Genomic DNA, 15,274 nt, shown 5'->3' with positions numbered 1-15,274 from the left:
TTTAAGCACTAGCTAGCCAGCATTATTCATCTTTCTTTTGCCTTTGCTGTCAATAAACAAACCACTAAAGAGAAATTCTTCAGGTCAGCAGGACAGTATTTCATAAGGCTCTTTTAACACTGAGAAGACCAAGGAACAACATGCCAAGCTTTATCATGTTGATCTCATGAGGGAGGTTAAGAATTAATGATTATCTCAAAGTATCATCAATAGTTATTATAAATTCAAATATTTGGGACCAATGTATCAACAGTTGTATAAAAGAACATGCAGAACATTGTCAAGCGTTCCTTTCCCAAATTCTCTGACAAACTTGAAAACTTGCCATAATAGCACTTTCAATTAATATAAGGCAAGATTTATAGGGAGAGAGAATATCTTACAAGACATAGCTGGAACAAACAGACAAGCTCTTCAATCCTGTCTTCCACTCTGAAACAGAAGCAGCAAATTCCAACCCAAACTCAGGCCAGGAACAATTTTTTTGAGATTAACTTGGTTAAATTGTCAAAGTGCTTAATTTTTTAAGAGAAAAGGATGGTTGGTCCTGCGAAGCAAAAGGGGAGGTAAGCAAGAAGAGATAGTTACCTATCTATCTACAGGTGGTAATTACCCCTCCCCCCCAAAAACTTAAGACAGCTGGACTAAATTACCTGGAAAATTAAACTTCCACTAAAAAAATCAGTAATTACTCAGTCAGGTTTCTATATTCAAAGGAAATCAGAATTTTCCACTCTCATGTTTCTTCCTTTAAGTTAATTCTTACAGCTCATCCTAGAATCACCACTATCATCATTTAGAATTCAGCATGTTAAGGTACTGCCAAATGGAAAATACAAGTATACAAATGCCAAAGATGTTATCTCTCCTAATGTATAGACTGAGGTCTAAATCACTTGCTTATTTCCACACAAACATCTTCAACATTCTCAGAAGCAAAGTGCATTAAAATTTCCAGTGTAAAAGCTCACTGAAACCTGAAGTGACATCATGCTAAGTGGTTCTCATGATACACTTAAGCCCATGAATAGGAGCTGTAGAGACTGAGAAAAGCTTACATTGATATTTTCTAATTGCAGTAGATGCACTGTGTAATAGGATTTGACATCTTCAGACACTAGTCTCACACGGAAACCTGTTTCACTGAATGTCATAACTTCCTCTTCTTTTGTTGGCCAGTATTGTGCACACTTCACCTAAAGATTTTTTTTTTAAAGAGAGAAAATGAAGGAAAAACAAAAAAAAAACCTTTGTTAAATATCCTGGTATCCTGGGCTTTGCACGTGCAGATTCTGAGACCACACTATTCAATACAGTACAGTCAAGTACCTGCTCCCACTTTGAAGAATTCTAAAGTCCATAATGTTTACAGCCAAGTTACTACAACTGTTTCAGTGGCTATTATGCATTCCAGCTTTTTGTAATTATGCTTTATTTCATCACATGGCTAAAATGTTTTGAGATATATCTTAAGCCTCCCTCTCCCTTCTAGTTCTAGAGAACTTCTAGTTCTCTACAGGGAACTGAGATCTCTGCTCAGCTATTTCAGCATTTCCCCCCTTTGTTTCTGACTTGCACACCTGCAAATTTACAGAACTCATCTATCACACCCAGTTCTACCCAGGCTTGTTGAATACTGGAAAGTTCTAGTGAAACAACAGAATGAACTAACAAACCAATGCAAAACTATTATTTTTCTTGTATTCCTCTTGCTTAGCACTCAAACTTTCTGTAGGAAAATTTTTGCAGAAGAAAATAGATGACTTTTTAACAGACCAGTCAAATCTTTTTCACTAATCTGCACTGAATAAAAACCATAAACCTCAAATGACATGCATTTGTAACAAAAATCTGCAATGCTTTTAGGCACAGTAGCAGAAAAATTTCATTGTAACACAAGGTTTGTGTACCCCGTTACATTTTGATGAATTAATCTAAAGACACTTGTTTTCCCACCTTCTACTCTGTCCTAGTAACATCTTACACTGCCTCTACTCCTCACCAGTTCTATCTGCACATCCTTTCTCAGACTGTTACTTTCACCTTTCTGGATGTGCTGTTTGTTAGATACTATTTTCACCAAACTGAACTGTTAGCTCCCTCACTTCACTGTTATATTAAATACATATTATACTGCACACCAGTGAGAACATTTGTTAGTTCTTCTAATGTAACAATTGAACACTGTGCAACTGTTTTAAAATTGTGTGGCTTATTTTACAACTTTAGGCCTAATGTCACTACTTACCGACTCTTTTTCAACAATCCTGTTCAGCATGACAACTGCTTTGGTTTGTTGTTGCCAAACCATTAGCCAAAAATGGCAACATGTATTAGGTAGTGGACCCTGTGTAGTAAAAAACACAAAAATAGGCATGAGAATGTATAGGCAAAGCAGTGTTTGAGCACAGTTAACAGTTCACTGTGGGAAACAGGAAAAAAGTCCTCCTCTTACGTTTAAACAAATTATTAATAATAGAATGATAGAAATGGCAGGCAAGAAAGTAGCCACACTGCCCAGATCATTCCAGGACTTAAAAGGGCTGCGGTTTTTTTAAGAAAAAAATACCAAACAAAACCAAACAACAAAACTGTAAGAACTCAGGGAAGGGATATTTTGGTTTAAGCATCAATACTATTGTGCTGTTAGAAGAAAAGCTACTGCAGGCATGCTTAGAAGGTACAAGATGGATTAAGGGGTAGAAGTAATGTTGTAACATATTTACAAAAGAACTGAAAGGAGCAAGAAATATTTGAGAAGCTTCACACACAGTAAATTACTCATACTTCAATATCCCCTTTAGCTTTTCTTAAAACAATCTGTTCGCAACTACATCACACTGTCAGTTAATATGAGATACATGTAATTCATGGACACAAGAAACAATCCAAATACAAATTACAAATGTACAAATTCCCCTTCCTAGATTCTCAATCCCTGTAATAATCCAGTAATTGTACTACTTACCTGTGTTAAAATATAGTATCTCTGCGCTTCTTCTATGACCACCAGGCTGGCATTGATATAGTCATTCTCGGTGTTCTGGAGTTTTACACGACTGTGATCATCTAAAATTCAAAGAAAATTAAGAATTAATGATGCATCCATCTAAATGAATACTTTCTAACGGCAAGTTTAGGTCTGACAAGCAACTAGAACTAAATTCTGCCATATGACCCAAACAGCAAAATACAAATATAAGTGAAACTAATTTCTCACGTAACTTTGACAACTGTCTCATTCTCCCCTCGGCATTCCATCAGAGTAGTTTCAAGGAGCTATTAATAGAAGTTGCTCAGAAAACTGGAATACCTATTTTTCTTTAAAAAACCCAACCAAACAAAATAAGCTTTCCACACAAGCCTAAAGGTCCCCACAGTCATCCCTCAACAGCTGCATCTCCTTAATACAACAGCACCACAACTCACACCAGACAACACTGTCCTATCACACCAGATCACCCCACTGCATTTCCTAAGTTCAAAATTCCAAGATTTTTGGTGAACTGAAGTTTTAAAGGTTGAAGCAGAATCATAAAGTTAAGCTCACATGGCTAAAAAAAAACCCAATAAAATCTACTCGCAGTAATTCAAGCCAGGCTTTGATCAATTTCATTTTCCCTGTAAGCCATCGTCTAATATTATGCAACATAAAAATACTAAAAAGTCACATTCAAAACCAAAAATAGTCAACAAATCATCCAATTAAATGAAAACTAATCTAACTACATGGTCTAATCTCAGAATTACACAAGGAAGGCCGACGATTCCCCTGTCTACAGCAGAGGCAAGCAAAGGACTCTGTTTAAAATTCTACCATTAATATGATAAAGATCACACTGTCACACTGAATAACTGTATAATAAAAAGTCATTGTGGTTGTTCTTAAAACCTTTTAGTATCTGATTTATGAACATCTAGGAGACATTTAGGTAATCAGACTTGTTTGCAGTAAGTAATTCTTCTTCAGTCATTCATCAGTCACTGTATTAAATAAACAGCACTTTCAGTTTAGAATTTGTACACAACTACATGCCAGAAAATGAGATTCAACTGACTGTAAACCTCCTGAAGCTCAACACCTAGCAGACTAAGAAGGGTAAATAAAACATAGCAAACTAAAATTAATTTAAGATACTTCAATGTATTTTAGGAAGAGATGGAAAATATTCCATAAGGAAACTGACAGCAGAGTGAATTACAATGCAGTACCAATTATTAAAACTAAATTCACCTAGTCTAACCCACAAAACTCATTGAGGGCCCAGGCTGCTGTTAAAATGCCAGCCCATCCATCCTTGCACCAAAAGGCTCACGTTGGGAAACACACAAAGCTATGAGCTTTGACATTAGCAACTACCAAGTATCAAATTCAGCACAACTACAATAGCTGAACTCACAGCCAGCCTGTGCAGCACAAGGTTTATCTCAGAAATCCATAAATATAAACCTGGATAGGCAAAAAGATGATGGCAATCAAAAAACAGTTGGTGAATTAGACTCTTGTTCTACAGACTGTCTGTACTACTGAATATGAACACCTTCCATGTGTTTGGAAACCTGGGAAAAGAACATTTACTAGGCCTTGATCTGCTTGTACATTATCCCTCATCTATCTGCTCTTGGCAAACCGAAGATGATGTTGTTGTATTCAAGTAAAGAAGTCAACAGTAAAGCAGAACTGTTTTGCTGCTACTGAAGCACTCCAATTCTCCCTACCTCCCTTAGCTCCTAGCTTTTATATGCAGCCACATACCAACACGCAGAGAACAGAAAAATGCTGAAAATTTATTTTTTATATAAAAGCATGAGAAATATACTGGGTTGGTCTGTTTTCATTAGCATTCCAGTTGTAAGGCAACACCATTTTAACTTTCCGAAGTCTTAAAAGATTTATGATACCCCTGTATGAAGAAAAAAAATATATTATCGAAGCCAAGACACAGCAAAATTAAGACACATGTGCATTCTAAAGTAAAATACATCTTTTCATATTATTTTGCCAGGATAGGAAAGCATTACTTTTTCCTTTCGTGTATCACTTTATCTGAAATGTTTCTACTGGAAAGAAACCAAGACCTCTGTAAATATTACATGTCATCTGCCAACAGGAAAAACTTAAGATCTTGTTATAGTAAATCACACATACCGGTACCAGTGTTCTCGGAAAGGTGACGCAAGCAAGCACTGTTAACAGTTTAATCACCCAGCGGCAGCTGCTGTACTGCTGCCAGGGGCAGATGACTGCAGCCTCTAAGGAGGTTTCCTACCTTAATCCTTACATTCTCAGATTAGTTTTTTCCCTTCTTATAAATTCTGCTTTGTAAACATGACAAATAAAGTTCTGCAAGTTGCTTTTCAAAGTCCCTGTAATAACTAATTCTATGTACAGACAGACTCCCTCTCCCTCCCCAAGTAAAACAGAGGAGATCCTGCAAGAGGAGATGCCTCATGATCCTCTGGCAGACAGTCCACAGTAAAAAAAAACAAAAAACCACTATAATATATTGATTTCCCTTCTTTCAAGGGATGAGGTTCTTAAAGGACACAATGACCTAGAAACCTCATTCAAACTCTGGCTTGCTCTTCTGAATTAACTGAGGCAAGCTAACTTTTGAGAGTGAGATAGCTGTAATGTATTTCCCGTATGTATATAATTTCCAAAGTACTTAGATTTATATGAATGATAAACCTATCTTTAAGATAAGATTTATCTTATGTGTTGCCATGCCCACAGCAGCTAAAATACAGCACTCATTTTCTGAAGCACTAATTCCCCTATTTCAACAAACTACGCAGCCTGAAAAGGAAGTGGAAACCTTAAAAATTATTCTCATTTTCTCCTGCACTGAGAAAAAACACTCTCAGAATGACCTTGACTGAGATAAGCAAACTCTGATTAGCCATTTCCAGTGAAACCCTGACAATACTTCCCATGCATCAAATAATGCCAAGACTTCAGAAGCTCATCAATCAGCTCACCCCCTGCTTAACAGAAAATAACAGATCCAGTTAAAACCAAGTGACAAAATGTTTGGCATTTTATATCACGCAGTTCATGCAGTTGGTTAATGAAAGGTTTTCATTATAAAACAACTGTGTTTCTAGAACACTGCGTAACTTCAAAATTATCTTTTATCCAAGAAATGTCTCTGGTCCCCCAAATATAGAGCTATTAACAATAGAGGAAGGAGAAATGCTACTTAGTGGATTAAAGAAAGTCATAAATAAAACATGCAGCTGCAAGCCATCCCAGTGACCCTGCCTGACCTTTCCCGCCTACCAACAAATCCCCTCCATTTCACTAATCTAAATCTAGTCTATCTGAGCTGCTAAATTATTCAAATTGCTTTGTCACTAGATTTACAATCTCAAGTTTCAGAGATAGCCTAAGGCAAAGGAAAGGCAAAAGGACTTTTCGTCACTGTCCTGTCATTGTTTGTACACAATGAATGCCATCATATCAGTCATGGCCTAGCTCACCACTGAAATGTACTCACACCGAAATAAACATGTCACTACTGCACAGCATCCTTACACTTGTAAGCAGGACTATGGAAAAAAAAACTTAAGGCACATTAAAGTTTACACCAGCATGTAAAATTTCCCTCTTCCCCAACCCCAAAGGAAGTACTTCCAAACAGTAGGTTGAGTTATTTTATAATGTTTCACATTGTAAGATGTTTAACAGAATAATTAGATAATGTCACAGAAATCGTCAATGTCAGCTTCTAATACAGACAAGAACTGCAGCAGGCTTATTTTGGGCTGAACATCTCCCTGTTCTCAGCAGATACACTTGAAACACAGGACCGAAAGGGAACATTCCTGCAATGATAATTAATCAGCACCATGTGTAAAACCATTTAAATCAGCTCCAACTCAGTTCCCTGTAAAGCACAATACTCTTCATGCTCCTCCCCTGTACTCTATGCCAACTGTAAGCCCACGGTTGAAAGATCTGACACAAAATCTATTCAAGGCCACAGGAAGAACACCTAGAAATCACTACCTTGCAAAATCTTCCAAAAGCGACATGATCTATCAGCAAAACTGTTCAGATGATCCAGGTTCTTGAGCCACACAGCATATTACAAAGGAATAGAAAACTCCGTAAACCCCCATCTACCCTTCAAAGGAAAAAAAAAAAAATCCAATTTTGCTAAAGAGATTTTCTTCTTGCCTGGGAACTCAGCTCTAAAGATGCTTACAGTCAATCTGAGACACTAGACTCCCCTGAAAACAACTGAGGATAAGATTTAGAATGAAAATTAATTGCAGAAATCTTTGGAGTTTCATTAAAATTATTAATGAAGAATAACAACCTCACAAGTTACTTTCCTCTGTTAACAACATTTTCTGAGAAATGGTTTCATCTGTCCAGAAATGACTGGCTGTCAAACCAAACCTATTTCAGATTAACTTCCTGTTTCAGTACTATGAAGCCAAAATACTCCTCTGCCTATTCTAGACTAATACAAAACTATTATACTGCTATTTTTTTTCAGCTAGCCAGCAATTCTTACCAAACCAAATTTATATATATATGCTACAGATCTTTAGCCAACAAAAATGGACACTAACAAAAATACTTATGAAATTGGAAACACTGTGAAACTCAGCTGTAATGGGATGATTAGCCGTTCCCAGCAAAGAAATCAATTTTACCTCGAAATGTATGTAACAGACATAGTTTGTTCCAGTGTACTTGTCCCAGGTACTACAGTTGAAATGGAGCAAACTAATGCAAAGTATTTTTTCCTGGACTTGTAACTGACATATTTTCTGTAAAATTAAGAAATCTTTGCATTTCCTCTTGCAGACACACCATCTCAGATTTTAGACTGGCTTGGCAGCTACCATGATTAACAGATTTCTCATTACTTCTGGAGGAATAAAACTCTTTCTTTAAATTATGCCTTAAAGTATGATTAAGTAGCAAGATCTTAAAAGTTCAACAGCTGATTCTGAAGAATCTTTGACTATCTGAGAACATTAGTATCACCCATTTTTCATCTAAACACTGTTAAAAAGCAGCAAAATTTGCAAAGTGAAGGATTGAGACATCAAGATTGTGTGAGACTGAATTGTCTCACACTTCTGCAACACCGGGTCTTTGCATACATGCACCACCATTAGATGTGTTCACCAGAGTAAACAAACCATTCAGCTTTTCTCCTAGCTGCTTTGAAATTTTATTTATTATTTTATTTGCTACCTTGAAATCTTATTTATCACACACTCCCTTACAGGTCTCTTTCTACTCATGACTCTCATCTTTCTTACTGAAGCAATGATGAGTCATATTTGAAAACACATAAGTAAAATTCAGGAGGAATTAACTAGTTCAAACATCGTGTTCTGCTCTGTTCTCCTGGTACAGCTTTGTTCCTAGCGCCCAGTTTTGCAAGCTACCTAGGTGAACCAATTCAAACCATTTTCTTTCATAAATGCTAAAAACTAACACATTCTTCATAAACTTCACTATCTTATTCAGTTCATTCATCATGAAATAAATTATGTCAGAGTGTAACAGCTCTAGCCTTTTCCTGAGCCCTACTTTTCTGGACTACTACTTCAATATTAGATTTTATCTGTCTCTCTGCTTTTGCATTGGGTCCAGGAATTAATACAATAATTTATATTTTTTTCTACTGGCTAAACATGCATTTCAGAAGCAGGCTTTGCCATGACTAAGGCAAAGGCGTTTGATGCTCTTCATTACTGTAAAAGGCATGCCATGATTAAAGAAACTACTGAGCTCCAAATAACTGCAGGAGATGAATACAGGTCACATCTGCAAAGTATTACTGGAAGTATTATTACATACTACTTATAAAATACAATATGTTTTTATTTATTTTAGAAACAATATTTTTAAAAAGAAAAAAGCACAAACAGTTTGAAAGCAAATTTTCACTCTCTTAACATAAGTTACACGTATGGGAGAAACTGTAGATAAATGCACAGATACAGCTTCTGACATGGAAATTGTACAGGATGTTAGACCCAGAAGGAGAACCTGGGATTTCTGGGTTCAAATCTAATTTCCTGCCTTCTCGTCTTACAACCTCCATTGCAACTTAGGTATGAAACAGAAAGTGAATAAAACATCTCTTTCAGCATCAGTAAGATGCTGATGCTGTGCTGCAACAGGACAGCAAAGCTGGGACACCCAAGTGCCGCTGTACAGACCAACATGTTTCCACCAGAGGCCTGGCTCCATTTCCTGAGCCTAATGTGAAAGCCAGGGAGCCTTGCCTCATGTGAGGTATCTTCCTCAGTTCTGGACACTCCTCCAATGGAACACCACACAGACACAGCAAGGAGGCCTTGCACTGAATTCCTAAGTTCAGTTTCATCAGTGTGTGGCACAGGGGGTCAGCACAACGCCAGACTGGACCCATTTGGTACGAATTTACTGTGCCAATGATGCATCCTAGCAGCAGCCTAAGGAGCAGTATTGCATCTGACCAGTGTGACTCAATCCAAGACCCTTTCCGTGCCATTTTGAGAAGTGCTATGCACATGCTGTCACCACAACTTTCAACTGGAAACAAAGAGCTCAGCACTTCTCCAAATCTTATAAGAGGTATTCAGATCAGGCTCTCAAATGAAAAGCCCCAATATACCAGCAACCCTTCAAAAACTCTAGATTCAGTAACAAGGTGGTTTTTAGGACCCTTAAGTATTCTGGGAAACTTCATAAGGAACACATAAACATGTTATCTGTCCTAACTTTAACATACTGCAAGAAGATGAAAGCTTTATAATTTTTTTCCCCTATCTGTAGCTCACATCATTTTGCAGTAATTTTGGCTTACAATTTCTGAAGTAAAATGCTGACGAAAAGAAGCTCACAAAATCTCTCTAGCAGAGGTGCTGGTCTAAAAAAAAGGTTTTTTCACGTGAGAAATATGATCATTATGTCAAAAAGAACATTTTATGGCAATTAGTCAAAGTACAAAGCACATCATACCTTATTCACTACACAGGCAAAGCCAACAAAATCTCAAGCATTTTTTAAAGAAGCATTAGAAATTGAGTGGCATTTATCCATACCACCTCAAAAATGCGCAGAATCACCCAGTCCAAAAAGAAAACACTTCTGTTAGTCAAGGCATATTAACTTAATTTCTATATTCATTTTTTTACAACAGATAAAGCACTATTAAACAAATAATTTCCCTATGATAAAAATATCTCTAAAACATTACTCTGCAGCTCACCAAAATTTACCTACACACTAATGATATACACTATGATTTGCAAACATCTTTCATTCACCATTCAGCACAATGAGTTTAACATGCAGACTTTTCTCCATCCTGTTATACACATCTGTGTGTGTTACAAAAATCCCACATTTATCATAGGATACATGCTTACAGAAAGAAACAAAATGCAAAATTTGCAATGACCATGATTTATCACCTCCAGTGTCAACAGGGTAAGAGAAGGTCTAGTAAGTGTACTGCAATTATTGCAGAAAAGATACTCACATGGACTAACATCTCTGTATCTGTTTCGATTTCTGTTTTCTGGATATTTTGCAACTCTGTGAGGGTAGTCACTGGATTTATGTCGAATTTCCTTAAAAAGACAAAGTAAATAATTGACTTGTAACCAGCAACCTGATTAAAAATAGTGTTCTACACATACTACTAATTAAGTAATATTGTTAATAACTAACATTTTTTAAACCAACTTTTACTGCACCTAGTGTCATTTTCACTCAGAAAACGTCTCAATCATGGCCAAACTGCTACCATTTATCTTCCTAAAGTTATCCTCCTAAAGGCTAAAACTACCAAATGTAAGCACACTGAACAAGCAAGTGCTGCATCAGGAACAAACAGCAAAACAACCCTCACCCCAGATACACTTATTGCTTTACAGTTATTATTACACTTACCGTTTACCTCAGAGCAGCACATCATCTGCCAAAGCAATAAGGGACTCAGACACAACAGCAGTATTCTGCTGTCTCCTTTTTAAAGTGACTGGAAGCGTAAAACCCCACAAATGTAAGTGAACCAGTTAATGATTTTATGGCTACTATTAAGGGCCATAGGATTATTCTTGGTGGTTTGCTGGCTCATCCCACACAGCTGTAGTTAAACGTGAACCAATATGAAGAATTATAGAGTCACAAATATCAATGTGAATCAAAGCCTGTTCTCCCCACACACTAATATAAACCTCCTAATAATATGTGAGATATTCAGACTCACACACTATTTCAAGCACCCTACTGTTCACACATTCTGAATGTTCTGCTTTATTGATTTCTTCCCTGAGTGCACCTTTTCTACAACTTCACTAAGACATACAGAATTACCTTATGCAGAAAACTGAGAACAGCCTTCAATGTATTCTACTCTGTCTTTATATCTCTGTACTGATGCTATCTCAGCAGAAATGTTGCACAGTACAGAATTAACAATATTTTACTTTGAATTCTCCTTCTGTTTTCAGATTATGTTGCTACATTTGATCATTATGTCCCAAAGGGCATTTAAACTTCTTATTACAGCTGAGCATTCTTTGGTCTTCTCAATGCTCCCACTATCTTTGTCTCCAAACTTCCTAAATAGTCTAGTCTATTCCCAGACAATGGTCACAGCCAGAAAGGGCATGAGCGGAAATGTAACATACAAAAGAAAGCACCAATTCTTAGCATTGGTTGTGTGACCTTTCTTTAAAATGTACTGCCAATCTGCAAAGAACATAAATCACAATGTGGAGTAGCATCTGCAAGCACCAATACTCCACATATTTGTATAAAAATCGCTTGAACTGTTAAGATTTTTATTTTGATACAGCACACTGCAACTTCTCTTGTTTACATGGCTGACAAGCTTTGGGAGTTCAAACAAAGAATTAATGGATCTGGCTGGCATTCACACCCAAGTTCCCATGAAAGGTAAATTTTGTATTACTCAGTAAGAGATTGCAATATATTTTTTTCTTACAGCACCTGCACCATCAGTGCACAGAATCAGACCCATATTTTGGTAAAGAAATACTAAAATAGCTAGAAACACTTCTACAGTGATGGCGTGGGAAGGCAGCTTGCTAAAAAGAATTAAACTTAAGGAAGTTTAATCACGAATTCTAAAATCAATTTTCCCACATAATATTCAGCTATCAAACAGGATCACAGCACGCCCTGACCTGGAAGGGACCCACAAAAATCATCAGGTCCAACTCCTGAAACTGCACAGAAAAATCAGAAGTGCCTGAAATAATCCATGTGCCTGAAAGCATTGTCTGAACCCTTCCTTAACTCTGGGAGGCTTGGCGTTAGATGCTACTTATTTGTAATGCAGATATATCCAAAATTGCAATATCGAAAATACTACAGTAGAAATATTGTATTTGAATCACATATAAATCAAATCAATTGCTAATTTAACAGAGAAAAAGCATAATTTGAAGTCAGTAAAGAAAACTTTGGGGTTTGCTTCTGTTTCCTCATTTGTGAAAGAGTGCTATAAAATACTGCGAGCTTAAGTAAGTGCTCTAGTGATACCAGCTGATACATAACGTCTGTTTTATGGAACTGATTATTCTTGGAAGTTCCAAATATCGTTTAAAAAAAAAAATAAATTGCAAATACTGCATTTTATTAAGCGGCATTCGGGCAGGTTCCCCGCAGCAGACGCTGAGCTGGCCAAGGCAGCGGGAACAGGCGCTGAAGAGGGAGCACGGGTGCCTGAGGAGCCGCACGAAACCGCGGAGGCGGGCTGAAGAGGGGAGCATCCAAGTCTTGGCCGAATCCGTACTATCGGGCACAGCTTCTCAGACAGCCCGCAAGCCGCGGAGCCCCACGGCGGCTGCCCCGGCTCGGACCGGGCCCCGCTCGGTTGAGCCCTGAGGGCAGCGCGGACCAAGAGCCGCCACCGAGCCCGCGCACGCGCCCCGCCCCGCGCCTGCGCGCCACCGCCCCCCTCCCGGGTCCGCCCCGCGTGCACATGCGCAGCGCTTGCCCACGGCTCCGCTGCGCGCACCTGAGGGCGAGAGTCCTGTTGGCCCAGCGACTTCCGCTCTCCCCGCTGCTGAGGCGGCGGCGGAGCCGCACACCGGGCACGGGCGCTGCCGGCCCGCGGGTCTCTCTCCCCCCGCCCTTCCTTCCGCCCTCCCTGTTGCTCTCCGGCTGGAGCCGACCACGCCGCTCGGCTCACCAGATAACGCGCCTGCCAGTCGTTCGTGGCGTCGATCTCCTGGAACTCCTGCTCGATGGCGGCGGACATGATGGCGGCGGTGGCCGCAGCGGCCGCCAGGGCGCGCGAGCCTGTCCGCAGCAGGCCGAGCGGCGAACTCGCGACCGCTCGCGCGCAGCCCCCCGCCTCACGGCAGCTGCGGGCGCGCACATACGCTCGCGACCGGGTGTCCCGCAGCCGGCGCCGGGCGCATGCGCGGCCCTCGCCCCGCCCACCGAGGCCGTGGAGATCACGCCTCCCGGGAGGAGGAGGCGGGAAGCACCTGGGGTGACGTCACCTGCCCGGGGTGGGGGCGGAGCCGCTCTCAGGTGTCGCGGGGTCTCGGCAGGACCGGGGACTTCGCCCACCAAATGGGTACCCGAGCGCTTGCTGTCAAAAAAATCACAGACTCCGTTCGGTTGGAAAAGATCTCCGAGATCATCGAGTCCAAACTGTGGCCGAACATCACCACGTCAACTAGACCATGGCACTAAGTGCCACGTCCTTCTCTAAACACCTCCAGGCACGGTGGCTCCATCGCCTCTCTGAGCAGTCAGTCCCAGTATTTAATCGTCCTTTCTGTGAAGAATTTCTTCCTAATATCTAACCTGAACCTCCCATGGCCTGAGGCCTTGTCCTCTCGTCCTGTAGCCGCTTGCCTGTAAGAATAGACTGACCCCCTCCTGGCCAAAACCTTCTTTCAGGCAGGTGTAGAGAGTGATAAAGTCACCCCTGAGGCACTTCTTCTCCAGGCTAAACACCCTCAGTTCCCATCAGCAGCTCCTCACAAGACATGTGCTCCAGACCCTTCCCCAGCATCACTGCCTTTCTCTGGACATGCACCAGCACTTCAATGTCTTTCTGAACTGAGGGCCCCAGAACCGAACTCAGTATTCGAGGTGCAGCATCACCAAAGTGCATGCAGGGGGACAATCACTGCCCTGGTCCTGCTGGACACACTACTGCTGATGCAAGCCAGGATTCCACTGGCCTTCTTGGCCACCTCCACACTCTGCTGTGCCCACATTCAGTTGACCACTGGTCCTTTTTCACTGGGCCACTTTGCAGCCACTCTGCCTTCAGCCTGTAGTGAAGCATTGCTGTGCCGATGTCACTGAGCCGACACAGCCCCCGAAGGGTGCATGAGCTCTTCCAGCCGCCGGCGAGTCCCTAGCCCGGCTCAGGGTAGGACCCCCGGCGATGTGCCCCGCCGGCAGCCACTGGTTCCGAAAAGCAGAAGTGCGAAGACACGGTCGTGTCCGACAGACAAATCACAGCGGGGCTCGGTGTTCCGAAAGCAGAAACGCCGTGTCCCGCAGCGATTGCCTCACTGGGACAGAAAGTCCCTTAGGGGGGACACCGGACAAAGCCAAAGGTCGGGGCGGGTCAGAGAGTGCTGCACGGCGCCGGCTGCTGGGGGACACCAGGCTGTGGCCCCCGGGCAGGCGGGAGACGCCTCGGGGCTCAGCACAGGTCGCTGGAAAACCTCCGGCGCCTTAAAAATGTTTGAATTAGTGCCACAAAGGGGAACTATGTACCGTCAGTGTGTGTAAGTATCTGAAGGGAGGGTGCCAAGAGGATGGAGCCAGGCTTCTCTCGGTGGTGCCAAGCAATAGGATAAAAGGCCACGGCAGAAACTGATGGTCAGGAAGTTCCACCAGGATATGAGGAAGAATTTCTTTATTGTGCGGGTGCCCGCGCAATGGTACAGATTGTCCAGAGAGGTTGTGGATTTTCCTTCACTGGAGACATTCAGGAAGTGTTTGGACGTAATTCTGTGCGATGTGTTCTAGGATGACCCTGCTTGAGCAGGGAGGCTGGATCAGACGATCCCTTCCAATCTTCCCCATTTTGTGAGAGGTTACAATGGCTCCCCGCACGCCGGTGACAGTCTTGCCCTTGGCCCGCCGCCGCCTTCTCTTCCGCGGGTTCCTGTCCTGAACCTTAACTCCTGGCACACCCTTTCCCTGCCGCAGCCTCTCCCCCACCCTCAACGCGGCTCTCACGGACTGGGAGGTTTCCGTGGAAACTTTTGTATCTGCTCTCTCCCACGCCCGAGGAGCCTCTGC

At 41.2% G+C, this 15,274-nt stretch overlaps 1 protein-coding gene across 3 annotated transcripts in view; it reads right to left on the bottom strand.

Annotated features, from left to right (window-relative positions):
* PTPN2 (protein tyrosine phosphatase non-receptor type 2) overlaps nucleotides 1–13,433 on the bottom strand; it is a 36,035-nt gene extending 22,602 nt beyond the window's left edge. For all 3 annotated transcript variants that reach the window (XM_058830941.1, XM_058830942.1, XM_058830940.1), the window contains exons 1-5: nucleotides 13,188–13,433; nucleotides 10,503–10,593; nucleotides 2,969–3,069; nucleotides 2,249–2,347; nucleotides 1,059–1,196 (exon numbers count right to left, since the gene is read on the bottom strand). In XM_058830941.1, the coding sequence (XP_058686924.1) occupies nucleotides 1,059–1,196; nucleotides 2,249–2,347; nucleotides 2,969–3,069; nucleotides 10,503–10,593; nucleotides 13,188–13,256 (498 nt within the window). In that variant the 5' untranslated portion in view covers nucleotides 13,257–13,433. The remainder of the gene's footprint in view (nucleotides 1–1,058; nucleotides 1,197–2,248; nucleotides 2,348–2,968; nucleotides 3,070–10,502; nucleotides 10,594–13,187) is intronic.
* Nucleotides 13,434–15,274: the final 1,841 nt, after the last annotated feature.

The sequence above is a fragment of the Poecile atricapillus genome, chromosome 2 (assembly GCF_030490865.1).
Source record: "Poecile atricapillus isolate bPoeAtr1 chromosome 2, bPoeAtr1.hap1, whole genome shotgun sequence".
In the NCBI taxonomy this organism is placed as follows: domain Eukaryota; kingdom Metazoa; phylum Chordata; class Aves; order Passeriformes; family Paridae; genus Poecile; species Poecile atricapillus.
The sequence above is the reverse complement of the archived record's forward strand: the minus strand, read 5'-3'. Positions and strand labels throughout refer to the sequence as shown.